This window comes from Balaenoptera physalus, assembly GCF_965194825.1.
Source record: "Balaenoptera physalus genome assembly, chromosome: 11".
Taxonomy (NCBI): domain Eukaryota; kingdom Metazoa; phylum Chordata; class Mammalia; order Artiodactyla; family Balaenopteridae; genus Balaenoptera; species Balaenoptera physalus.
Genome location: NC_138896.1, coordinates 81231869 through 81245780, shown reverse-complemented (window position 1 = coordinate 81245780; position 13912 = coordinate 81231869). Strand labels below are relative to the sequence as shown.

The 13912-nt window shown below is 40.6% G+C and overlaps 1 protein-coding gene across 17 annotated transcripts in view; it reads left to right on the top strand.

The window, feature by feature from the left end:
* The window catches only part of FHIT (fragile histidine triad diadenosine triphosphatase), a 1480075-nt gene that overhangs the window by 1304965 nt on the left and 161198 nt on the right, over positions 1-13912 (top strand). For 16 of the 17 annotated variants that reach the window (XM_082412414.1, XM_082412417.1, XM_082412428.1 and 13 more), the window contains one exon: positions 474-542. The exons of the other annotated variant lie outside the window; for it this stretch is intronic. In XM_082412414.1, the coding sequence (XP_082268540.1) occupies positions 474-542 (69 nt within the window). The remainder of the gene's footprint in view (positions 1-473; positions 543-13912) is intronic. 17 annotated transcript variants of the gene reach the window in all.

The window sequence follows — 13912 nt, the reverse complement described above, 5'->3', positions numbered from 1 at the left end:
TATTGATGTTACTATTATCTGATTATCATTTGAAGCCCCGGTTCTGTAACTTGCTCCGTACTCCTTTCTACTTTCGCTCCTCTGCTCTGTACTTATGCAGTTGTCTGTTAGCCAATTCTTATTTCCTGTCAGTTGCAGAGTCCCTATGGTCACCTTTTAAGACATGCTGTCATTTCAAAGCACTGGCTAAATACAACCAAGACTGACAACTATGAATAATTGCACAGAGCCCCGAAAACACTGGCATTTCACTCACACTCGCATATATGCCACCACATTGTCCTCTTGTTTTGAGCCTCTGTTCTCTGCCGATTTCAGATATAGTTACTGAAGGGGATCACCATCTTCCTCTGAAAAATAATCCCGCAGGAGCCAATGTGGAGTAATTGGACTTCATGAGAACATCACTATCAAGTCTAGAAATATATGGGGAGATAATCACATTTTATTCTTTCTTCCTTGTACTTTTTCAGCATGTTCACATCCACGTTCTCCCAAGGAAGGCTGGAGACTTTCACAGGAATGACAGCATCTATGATGAGGTAGGTCTGCGCTCTCTGATCTTATTGTTTGATCATCGGGGCTGGCAGTGTGATGAAATCAACCTAATGAACCAGGTACCCTGGATATATGGTCTTAAATGGGATTCTACCCAATATAAGACTTGGGAAGTGGCAGTAGAGGCCAAGGAGCCAAGAATGGCCATTGCAGAAACTGAAGACAAATGAATTATACTGATTCTCTTTTTCAAATGTAATCTGGCAGAAACCAAGTGTCTTTGTGATTTCTGTCCTGTCATTTACCAAGGTACTAAACATTTTCATGAGGTACAGCCCAGAGGTTCCGTAGGAGATAATCTAGAGTGCCACCAATGGAAATCAAGCAGATTGATATATGATTTTTTCTTTTTTTTAGTTGAATACTACATTTAATTTTAAAACCACTTTGGAACTCAGCTTGTCTCTCCTAATAGCATTTATTCAGAGTGGAACTTTGAATTATGGTCAGCAGAAACTAGGTTGGTTTGAATGATGAGTGTAACCCCTGTGTCATAAGCATTTAGCAGTTAACTTACTACTTCCATTCAAGGATATAAATGTGAAACCGCTCTAAAGATGAGCAGCAGAAACCAGGTGATCTGCTCCTAGGACCTCATCTACATGAGAACCTTCAGATGTCTGTCTGTGCTCTGCGGAGCGTAGACCCTCTGATGGATATGCTGGTGTAAAATATCAGAAGATAAGTTCAGTTTAAATATTTCTTTCAGCAAGGAGAGGGCACCCATGTTCCCCACGTGTAAGAGCTGATCTGATGGCAGTGGGGCTCTGGAGTGCTTGGTTGGAAAGGTGAAAACACTGTTTTCTTAGGCTGAACTGTCCCCTTGAAATCTTGTTTATATTCCAAATGTGCTCGTGACAGAAGCTGCAGGGCTACATTTCAGCCCAGTTTGAGACCTGATGTCCAAGGCTGAGGTTGGTGTGTGGCCTTTCTCTCCTCCACACTCTTTTGCTCTCTCGTGTACACTCTCCCAGTGTCCCCAGCCTCACAGGTGAAGCAACACATGTCCCTATCTCCTACCCATTAGGAGAAGCTTCTCAGGAGAAGTAATTGCTAAAAGAGTTTTCTTTTTCCCCATTAATTGCTAAATCGTAAGTACCCACTAAGGGAGATTGTGGTACGAGACTTGAAGATGTTGAACGTCGGAGACAGGCAGAATTAGGTTCAAATCCCAGTGCCACCTACTGGGATTGTGTGATGTTGGACAAGTCACTTAAACCCTGTGTTTTAATCCCCTTTTCTTTAAAATGTAGACAATATATAATACATACACTTCAAAAGGTGGTTGCATGTAATATATGACATACTGTACATGAAAAGCTTATTACAGGGATTGGTACATACTAAGCATTTATTAATAATTAACTGTTTCTGTTCTTATTACCATTATTAGTTTTGTTTTTAAAAAACCAGCAACGGTGAGTAAATGGAAAACCTGGATTTGAAGCCAGGTCATTGGATGCGCCCATCCAGCGCTCTTTTCAAGGGTCAGATTTCCAATTTTCCCTCTGTCTTAAACTGCTCGCTCTGAGTTTCATCTTACTCTTTGTGCAAAAATACGTCTCCAGTTTGAGCGCATAATAAGATAATGCCTAGAAAGCAGCCCGAGAAACATGAGGCATTGCACAGGCGTTATTGGTACAAGATGTAATGGACGTCAGACTGAGTGACCTTAATCAGAAATGATGGAGTGATGAGGGGCGGCATTCTTTATACCGATGGGAGTACTCACCCCAGATTATGCATCTCTCCATGAAATACAACAAACACACTGCCTGGGAGGGGGGGCAGTGGGAGCAGGGACAGCAGGAGACTGAGCTCCGTAAAATGTAATTGTATTCCTGCTGCTGCAGAAATAGAAAATGATGCCTGGAGAAGCTCTAGATTATAAATTGGCTAGGAATGTTGTATTCTCCCTGGGCACTGTTTTAAGAGGGATGGTGACAAATCGGAGAAGGTTCACAGAAAGGTGATTAGGATGACAGAGCCTGGAAACAGTTACCTTGGGGAGTCATTGAAGGTGAAGATGTGTTGTCTGAAGAAGGGAAGGCTGTGACAGGGTCACTCTTTCTAAGTATCTGAAGGGCTGGCAGGTAGAAAAGGTATTAAAGCTGTTCTATGTGGCTCCAGAGAGCAGATCTGGAACTGTTAGGCATCAAGGAGTCAGGTATCAGTTCCACATAACAACAGGTCAAATTGATAGAAACTTTTGAATACCTAGAGTGCCTTGTGAGGGAGGGGGCTTCCCATCCCCAGACCTATGCAAGCACAGAATGAATGACCGTGATTCTTCGGGAGGACTTCTCCATCCAGTTCTTGGATGGGCCACATGGCTCTGTGATTCCTGTCTTTACATATCTGACCATTTGACGGTTACCTCCATCTTTAGGTTACGAAAGTTCTGTAACAAATAGTGTAGGGTTCTTGTTGTTGTTGTTAGTGTTACAGCGTTTGGGTTACTGCCTGATAAAATATATTCTTTCCTGTTCAGTTCATGGAAATGTAAGATATAACTCTTCCTTGACTTATATGAGATCACTCTAATGAGTTTTCTCATTCCCAGCCTCCTTCCTGCTTCTCCTCCAGCTCGGCGTTGCCTATTGATGTTCCATGGGCTTTGTTTGCCTCCTCATATGTGTTTTATTTTGCTTGTGAAGGATTTTTTAATGGCATGCTTTATTTTGCCTGCAACATCTTTTTTTAATGAGTCTGGATGCTATTAGGCATGTCACTCATTCTCGAGGTCACTACCGCTCCCTGTCTCTTACCCGGCTTGCCTCACTTGTTTATGATACCAGCCTGGCCTTTGAAGGCATTTGAGTTTGAGGTCCTTGCCTATTTCATGGGTTACTCCTCTTCCCTCTACCACTCAGATATCACTAGTCCCCAGTATCCTCTGTCCAGTCTGTACGCCACTCATCTGTAACATCCATTTCACCTCCTTGCTTCCTCATTTACAACGCTGTGGCCCTGGGTGAGTTCTTTCACCTCAGTAGTGGGTCTGCCCACCTCCCCAGCTCCCCTCAGCCTCATTCTTTCTCACCACTTGCTTTTGTCAAATTCTCATTCCCACCTCAGGGACTTTGCATGTGTTGTTTTCTTTGACTGTAACTTCTTCCATCTTCTCTTCCCCTTCATGTGGCTTCAGATCTTCTTCCAAATCTCAGTCCAAATATTACCTCCTCAAAGAGTCCTTTTTACTGATCCCCCCCCACCTCATCTAAGACAGCTAATCCCCTATCCCCTCCAGGATAAGGCTATCGTATTTCCATGTTTATTTCCTTCATAACATTTACCACACTTGAAATAACTTCTTAGTGTATTATTCAGTGCCTGCATCCCCAACTACACTGTAAAGCCATGAGAACAAGGACCTAATCTGGTATAGAACAGGTAAATAAATAGTTGATAAGTGAATGAATACCTGAAAGAACAGGGTGTTGAAATAGAGGAACTTGAAATTCCCTATTAGTCCTTACAAAATTTAAAAGGAGAGAACATCTTGCTTTTCAGAAGGTCAATTTATTAACTCATAGCTACACTGGGTGAGATTCTGACATGGTGATATCAGCCATCTGAGGTTAATTTAATGGAGCATTGATGGAATGAAGTCTGTTGGTCAGAAATCAGTGTACAGATGGCTGCAAATTGTGGCACATCAGAAGGGCTTGGTGAAGTAATTATAAACATTGTCTGACTGCTAAGCAAGTCTGGTAGGCATATGTCAAAGCAGATAAGAAACTTGCCTCCCCTGAAACCCAAACTTGCGTGTCTGTAACAAATACAGATGTGGGATTTGCTGAAAACAGGCACAAGAGTTTCCCTTCCTTTCTTTCCAACTTTATCACTTCTGAGTTCGTCTTCATCTGCTCTTCCTCCAGCTCTCTGTCCTGAATGTCTTTATGCATTTTGTTGGATAATTTATCTTCCTCATTTCAGAGGATTAGTCTCTCTTCTCTCCCTCAAAACCGAGTTCAAACTCCATCCTTTCCAAGGCAGAATCTCTTGTAAAGCCCTTTCTTTATGGTTCTCCATGCAGATCTTATTTATATGGTGCTCCTAAACCCTTTCTATATCTATGTTATTTAAATTTCCATGAATTACATGAGGCCTTGTCTGAACTCAGTGGACCCTTCATTATCTTGACAAGTTGATGAAGATTATGGTAATAACATAAATGGGTCCTTAGATAAGAGAGCGTGTACAGCTAATGCAGGGGATGGAAACACCCCTTGCCTAATGTCGTGGTATATCATCTCATTAACTCAGTAAGGCTTACCCTAGCTGTGTCCCAAATAAACAACTCTCATAACTGTATTGGACAACTCATTAAATGTTTATGGGTGACATTGAATGGTTGTGATTGTGCACTGTATATAAAACCCATTACGGACGAAGGAAGTGACTATTATTAAGGCCAGTGGGACTAGCAATCAGCAATTGGAAAAACTCAACCATGAATTTCTTAGAGCAACTGTGGGTTCAAGCATATCATGGGAAACAATTGCTTGGCTAAATACAATGCATGAACAAAATCAATTCGCTAAAATGCAGGTCATTTGGCCCTGAGGGCTGGAGAAAACTATTATATTGCTGATATTTATTGTTGAACTTGGATCTCTTTCACACACCATTTGACAATGGGCTCAAAGTCCATGGGTCCCCAGTTGACTCTCCAAAAGGGAAGGAATGTTTCACTGAGACAGTTAATTAGCTTGTTTTCCTCTGGGTTCAATGATGTCCTCATACTGAGGGATGAGTTTTACAGTGTTTGAGAATTTCGGATTGTAAACTTTGTTACCTCTTGTTAAGAACAAAGTTAAAGACGCCTTTGGTTCTTCTTCAACTCGTGAGAACTTTTAACTCAAAGAAGCTGGATGTGATATAACCAACAAATAAATATATAGTGTGATAATTTAATGATCTGTGACCTCAAATTCTCTCTGAGTGGATCTCCGAGTGCTCTTTTGATACCTATTTTAATGATAAAAGAACTTGGTAGACATCTGATTTACCCTTACTTACGTCAGATTATTACTCAGTTAAATGTCTATGTCCTTTGGAAAAGGGAAACATAAAATTAGCAGAGTAGCATTTATCTGGTTAAAAGATATTCCCACCCATTTTTCCTAGTAGAGATAAGAATTCAGGGAGGGTGTAATTCAGATTAGTCACATTTGATGGAATCTACACAGTGGAATGTTGAGGAACATGGAAAGCTATTATGGTGGTGATGGTGGGCTGGGGGCCTGCAGAGAATATCATGAAGTCAGTGGACACTTAAGAGGAAATAAAGAATGAAAGAAGGCAGAAGAGTAGCTGATGATGAGAGGACAGGTATCTACAGACTGGGCCTCAAGGCAAAAGATGCCACCTCTATGGTTTTTCCTGGAATCACCTTCCAGAGAACTGCCACCCTGCGTGTTTTCCCACAGCTGCTCTTCTCTCTCATCTGAAAATGCTCAACTACATATTAGTGGGAAATAAGCAAGAAAAAATTAACTACATATCAGTCTATCCATGGTACCAAGTAAAACCACTCCATCAAACTGTTCTATGTGGTCCTCCCTCGTTATTTTCTAAATAAGGCATTGTTGTGTGCCCTCATCAGTGAATTGTCTCACCAAACAGACATATTCCAGCAGAAATCTTTAAGATGCTTGCTAGTTAAGGTGGACAATACCTGCTCCAAGAAATCCTTGTTGCTGGGGTATCTTTCTGTCTTTCTGCCTGTTTCTCACAATTCTGTTCTCAGACACTATTAATTGTGTCAAACCTCAGTTAATATCAAGACTTGAAGACTGTGCCATTTGTGTATTTTTTAAAGTCTTGGTTAGGTTTATAATCACGGTTCTTGGCATAGCTATCAATGAAGAGTCACTTACGAAGAGCGTCCAAAATGTTTTGATAACTGTTTAGCCTATGACCCACTAAAGCAAACTATCAAGATTTTGTATAACAAATGTTTCCAAATCAATTTTACTTAGAGAATTGAGAGTGTGGGGAATAAGGATAGAAAAAAAGGTTACAGAGGAATATGTTATGAGCAGAAATGGATCAATACAGCAAGAATAAAAAAGATATGGATTAAGCATTGACACATTTATATCAATAAATTATAATAGCCTCAAAGAGAAAAGCCCCCAAACATTTGACTTGATCTCTCTTTTAAAGAAGAAAAGCAAAATAAGCAAGAATTAGGGGGGAAGTGAAGATAAAAATTAATACAGTTTTAAAGCCCCAAAGCATTTGAAGATGCTTTTGCTTTTCGATTATCATCTGTCATTCATTAGACAAAGAAAGATAAACTTATTTCAAATAACCTTTATAAATAAATCCTGTTACCCCTTAGCTTGGAGCAGGGCTGGTTCTTTGAAACTATCGTGTGTCGTATTCCAGCAGAGGTGAACAATAGGCCTCTGAGTTGCCTGCTTCAGAGAACGCACATAGAGCCCTGGAAACAGAACCTGGCATTTGGAGTCCCAGCTTGGGTGCCCACAATGTGGGTGTTCTTTTGTCACCATCAGGTTACATCTAGCTATGATCAATGTCCCCAGTCTGTACTTTGCACGTTGTGTTCTAAAGCAGCACTGCCCAATAGAAATAGAATGTGAGTTACATACGTAATTAAAAATGTTTTATTAGCCACGTTAAAACGAGTGAAAAGAAATAGGTGAAATTAACTTTAATGATATAATTTTTAACCTAGTATAACCCAAATATTCTCATTTCAACACGTAACTAATATAAGCCATTATTAGTGAGATATTTATATCCTCTTTTTGTATAAGTTCTTGAAATCCAATGTGTATTTTACTTTTCCAGCAAATCTCAACTCAGACTAGCTACATGTGGTTAGTGTCTACCAAATTGGGTGGTGCAGTTCCAGAATTTATTCAATCCGATTAGCTTCATTAGTTTTCATAAAGTGTAATTTGATGTAAAACCTCTCAATTTTTTCACCCTTGCCCTCTAAATCCAAAGGACAATAATTTATTTTTCCTGGCCCTGAAAATCATAACATAGGAATTATGTCATTAAACAATTAGGTCAGGTTCCATCATCCCTATTCAAGACTTTGTTGAAGTTTTAAAGATGAAATGACCTCAAAGATGACCAGATAGGTCCCTCTACACAGAGTTTACTTTTTTTTTTTTTTTTTTAATCTTTTTTGCTACTAATTTCACCAGGGATGCTCCTAAAATAATCCATGAATTTTGGAGGACAGATAAGCCACCATGTTAATCACTGTTTCTGAAGATTATAACTTTTCTATGGGTGGCCCAATCACGCATTACTCAGGTGGCTGAACTTTCTTGTTCCACTTTTGAAAAGAAACACATTAAATGTCCTTTTGACTCAGTATCATCTAGGGGTTGAGTTTGGGGCTCTGACTCCAGACTTGGTGTTCGTTCTCAGCTCTGTGTTTTTGTACAAGTTGCCGACCTTTTTCTGTATCTCAATTCCCTCATCTGTAAGATGGGGATTGTGATGGGGCCGCTGTGATAATTAAGTGTTATTACATGTAAAGCCCTAAAACAATTTCTGGTGGACAGTTAATGCTCAGTAAATACTAGCTTTTATAATTTGTGTAATTATTAATGTTATCATCATCCTCTGGCTTTTAAGGCTGGCTCTAGACCTTGTACCCATCATCCTTTTAAGGCTGGCTCTAGACCTTGTACCCATCTCTGTGTGTCAGAAGCATTCTAAGGAGTTGGTGGGAGTGGGTGAGGAGTCCGACTGGCCAGAGACCACCTTCTCTGGAGACTCAGGAGATTTTCCAAATCCAAAGAACACATTAAGGGGAGATCATACGGGTTCAGTGTCATCGCTTGTGACTGTTATCATGCATGCCTGTGAGTGAGAAGCCTTCACAGACATAGCAGCTCAGTAATTTGTGAGCACATTAAACTTCTAAGCTACCCCAAGTATGCAACCCATACTGTCCAGACATTCAAACACAATGAGGAAATCTCTTCCAGGAAGAAGAAATTCTGACTTAGGATCTTATTCTAAGTCTTTCAAATTGCTTTAGCTTCATGGCAAGCAGTTCTTTTTAGAGATTTTTATGACCTCCTGATTTAGAGGAGCAAGTTGAGAGATGCCTGATTTTCTTTCTAATAAAAAAGAAATCTAGAAAAGGCTCCTATACCTGTATAGCTCTCAATTGTATGCATTGGGTCAATACAGTAATTTATTACAAGTTCTTTAATGTTGAATTTGCTATTGAAATCTCAATGTCTTTCATGTTTTCCATATTTAAACGGGGAGAAAAAAATCTAACAGCACTAGGCTAACAGTAACAGACAACAGATTAACAATAATAAACAATTCTAGTTCTTAATCTTTGTTCCTAGGGAGAGGACTAATGAAAAATAGAATAAAATCATTACTGTTATTTAATGAGAGTCCACAATGGGCTGGACTCTATGCTGGGTGCTATGTATACATTACTTTATTCTTCATAAACCTTACTGGATAAGTATCATTAAGACCATTATCTTGAAGCTAAACCTCACAGAGGGTGAGTGTTTGCCTAACCTTTTAAGCAGCTTGTGGCAAAGCTTGTTTATACTAAAGTCTGTTTGACTACAAAGCTGACTACAAAGCCTTTGGTCTGAGGAAAACATTATCTTCCCTTTTATGGAAAACTCAAGGATAATGAGATAAGTGATTTTCTTAGAGACTCTGCCTTCCAGTGCTAAACTTTGAACAGTTTCCAGAGCTCTGTTCAACCTTAGAGACATTTACACACACACTACACACACACACATGCACACACACACCCCCCTCACATCCTAGATTTCCACTAATTCTGGACACACGACTGCTAATCAAGTATGTAAGACTTAAAATGTAGGAAATTGGCATCTTCCAGAGTTAGATGTTTTCTCTGCTTTTAGGATCTAACCCATCAGCCCCCAGCTGGGTACTTTATTATAACTCCTTTTTATAGTTTTGTGTTTTTGTTGTTTGTTTTTTTGTTTTTTAATACAAGGAAGTCATCAACACACTCTAGCCAAGCTTCTACAACTCCCAAGGTCATCCTTTCTGAGCTGGTTTTGTGCACTGGAACCGTTTAAATACTTTTGCATGCCTTGTAGTGTATTCATGTCATGATAGCACACTGAAATATTTAAAAGGAATTTGCTGCCTTTTTTTTTCCCCCTCTCAAAAAGAAACAGTCCTTGCTTACAACTCTCAATGGACCATAAATATCTTCTAGGCCAGCTGCACCAGTACCTGTTGGAAATCCTTCTTATATTAGCAGTAACTAAGGAACTCATAGAATATTCCCTTTGCACTGCAGTAAAGCCTTGTTTCAGCATCTTCTTTCTCCTTTGAAAGAATTTTGGTTCTTAGAAAACTCTTCAGTTATTGAAGAGGAATTTGCACATTTGGGTCAAATCCATGTGTGACCTTCCAGCTGGCTTCTCCAATAATCTTGGTCATGTCAGTTTGTTGCAGGAAGGGGGACTCCTTCTAGGGCCCGAGAGTGGGCTCTTCTCTAACATTCGGAAATGAATTGTCTGAGGAGACACATGTGCTGACAAAGCAAGGGACTTTATTGGTAAGGGGCGCCCGGATGGAGAGCAGCAGGGTAAGGGAACCCAGGAGAACTGTTCTGCTACATGGCTTACAGCCTCAGGTTTTCTGGTAACGGGATTAGTTTCCGGGTGTGTCTGGCCAATCATCTTGCTTGGACCATAGTCTGACTCAGGGTCCTTCCTGGTGGCTTGCGCCTCTCTCAGCCAAGGTGGATTCCAATGCGAAAGACTCTAGGAGATTGGTCATCTCCTCCCTCTTTCGGCCCCTCCCGCATTCTCCTTTTCGGAGGCAGCACTGTGTTCCTTATCAGGACCTCCTGTTTTGAGACAACTCAGGCAAGCGGGCCTGGCCAAGGTGGGTGATTTCGGTCCACAGTTCCCTAACAAGTTGATGTGAAAACGAACGGAGGCTGAATATTTTTTAGCAACCTGAAATGACATGAAATAAGCAATCTGACTTGTCTTCTTAAACCATTTTCCATCCACATGGTGTGTCTGCCATTTACCTTCCTTACTTGGGGCACTAGAACAATTTCTTCTTTCAGAACTCATCTCAAAATCAAGAGCGTGGGGAGCTGGAAGGGGTTTCATCTATTGGTACTTTTTAAAGGAGGTTAGATGTCATCAGTTGGTTATACCATCCAGTGGAGAGGGAGAATGTGGTGTGATTATGACATTACACACTGGTGAATTAATGCATCCAGTGAAATACAAGAGGGAGCAGGGAGTTATGTTTACCTCCAACAGATAATAAGAAAACTGAGGCGCATGAAGACCTAGGAACTTTCCTGAGGTCACGGAAAGAGTAAGAAACAGACCTGGGATTCATATTCAGGCTTTCTGTTTCCAGAGTCTGAGTTCTCTTTCACTCTGCTGCCTCTGTGAACTCCCAGAGGTGTTTACCTTTGTCCTTCCTACCTCCTCACACCCAATAAATCCCACTGTCTAATGGAGTAGGTTCTCAAGAGATATTCGTTCTGCTGAAGCCCCAGCCCTCTGAATTCAGAGCCCCGCTTTCGCATTCTTCAGCTCCATGGCTTTCCTTTATCAGTTGCACACCCCCTCCTTTTTTTGGGTCCTACCTTCCTTCCTGTCTAAACCTCCTCTCTACAATGATGTATGTCAATCATTGCTCACTAGAACCGAGGAAAAACAAAGCACAAGAAGAGCCTGTACCTTCATTCTAAGAACAGTAGTTCACATTGTTACATTTCCTGAGATGACAAAGTATTTTTCAAACTAGCAAAGCCTGATGGGAAAAGAGTGGGATTTTAAAGCTGAAGTATCAGGCCTTAGTCTAGAGATATAGTGAGACTTTGCTGGTAAGTCTAGAATCAAATCACAAAGGCTGGCTCTAGACCTTGTACCCATCTCTGGAGTCTACTTGAAATTAGTTTTCTAAATGTCCCGTGAGGGCCCCATCAGCTCTCTAAGATAGACCAATCCAAGATGGAACAGTACACACGCACCTTCATATTTTGGAAATGTGACAACACCCTACCAAGAGACTAATGGCTATTTCTATTTTCTCCCCTTCTGGGCTCAAAATGTTGTCATCTGTATCATAGTCGTTGTCTGTATTATCTTAGAGCATGGGCCTATAAAACTTGAGTAACTTATCTATTTAATTTGAAAAGTCTTTACCTGGGAAGTAATTAATATGCCGAATAATAGAAGAGTATATTTTAATGGTATATATGCATATATATGAATGAGTGTTTTTAAATATTTTTAATGACATAAAAGATTGGAATATAATATTGAGGAAAAGAGTGGCATATAAACCAAGAACAGGATGGAAGCATATGTACCTAGTAATTAAAAGGGATTGTGTCTGGATAATGGAATCATAGATCACTCATGTTTCCGTCTTCATACTCTTTGGCATTTCCCAAACTTTATATAATGAATGGACAATACTTCTGTAATGTAAAGAAAACATGGAGTCATTTTTTTAAAAGCAGGTGTTCTCTGTTCCTTTTTACTCATTGGCAGAGACCAGTGGTGAACAGAGAGACATTGACTTTAGTTTTGGAAAGGACCTCGTGGGAGATAGTCACGTTTGACCTACCAGTTAATTTGAAATACCCAGAGAAATGGCCTTTTTGGGGCTTCCACTCTCTGACTTCTTAGGAAAAAATATTCTTCAGGATAACATTTTGCCTGACTTCCTGCTCTGAGAGGCAGGGGAAAGGATACCTTAAAAATAGGCCCTCATCAGCTGACTTGAAGATAGGAAGATCTTCCCAGATTATCCAGTGGGCCTAGTATAATCACAGGGTGCTTAAATGTGGAAGAGGGAAGGAAAAAAGTTGGTATCAAGAGTGATACAGCATTAGAAAGAATCTACTCGTTATTGTTGGCCTTGAAGATCGAAGTGGGCCATGAACCAAGGAATGCAGGCAGCCTCTAGAAGCTGAAAAAGGCAAGGAAACAGATTTTCCCCTGGAGTCTCCAGAAAGGAACACAGACCTGCTGACACCTTAATTTTAGCTGGTTGAGACTCATTTCAGACTTCTGGCCTCCAGAACTATTAGATAATAAATTTGTGTTGTTTTAAGCCACCAAGTTTGTGGAAATTTGTTACAGAAGCAAATATAAAACTAACGTATCAGCAAACCTCAGGATTCAGCCTGGGCTTTGGGGGAAGAAAAGAGGTTGGAGTGCATTGCCCTAGTGTGCTGGCTCTCTGTCTTTCTGGCTTTATCTCTCTTAACTCTGTTCCTTCTCCAGTCTGAAACTCTTTTTTTCAAGTCTGGGGACGGGCAGGTAGAGCTATTCTGCCTCCTTATTCCTGCATGAATTATTTCTCTCTCACACTGGGGCAGTGCCTTCAGCACTTAGAAGCCAAGTTGGTGAGGGCAGGAGACTCCTGCTACCCAGTAGAGACACTTCCACTCAGCCAGGAGAGGGTCAAGAAGGAAAAGACACATCAGTGATCACTTTGAAATATTAACTTGTCTCATATGGATAAGAAATGAGCAGCAGTAACTATGGAGAAAGTAGGAACCCCTAAGTACCCCAGGCAGTGTGCTGTGATAGAGAGCCAGCCAAGTTCAGGGAAGGAAATGACCACCTTCCTTCCCTCCTGTAGAGGCTCATGTCCTGGCTCCATGGCTAATGAGACCCTGGTCAGTTCCCTTTGTCTGGGGCTCAGTTTCCCTATCCTCAAACTGAGACGCATTCATCTCATCTAGGTCACCTCCAAGCATACTTTCAGCTCTGATACTTTGTGATTCCATGACACTAACTAGTTCAACTGAGAAAGAACCACTTGCCCTGAGGACTCCTTCCCTTTGATTTCTACATGGAGGCCACATTAGCATAGCAGAAAGGATATTGATACTGCAGTTGACTTTTAAAGTTCACTGAGAAGGGGAGATGAAATGAAAACACACCAGATGGAATGTGAGCTCCCTACTATTTCAAAACTTAGACATTTCCACTAAATGTTGGCACAAACTTAAAATTGAATGTCATCTTGAATGCTATTCACAGTTTTCAAAGTGACAACAATAGTCTTTTTCGAAAGAAGGAGAGACTAAGTCTGATTCTAAAACTCTTGGAATTTTATTTTATGGTTGGAAATAATAGGAGAATAATTAGTTGGATATGAGAATAATAGGGAGGGGAAACCATGCAGGCAATGGAGACATAGCTGTGACCCCACCACTGAGTGACTGGGACTTCCAGGAACCAATCCGACAAAGCACTGTGAATCTGGCTCTTCATCTAATGCAGATTCACTAAATACACTTTCAATGTCTTTAATTTTTAGGGGTCCCACATGCTGTGGTTCTTGA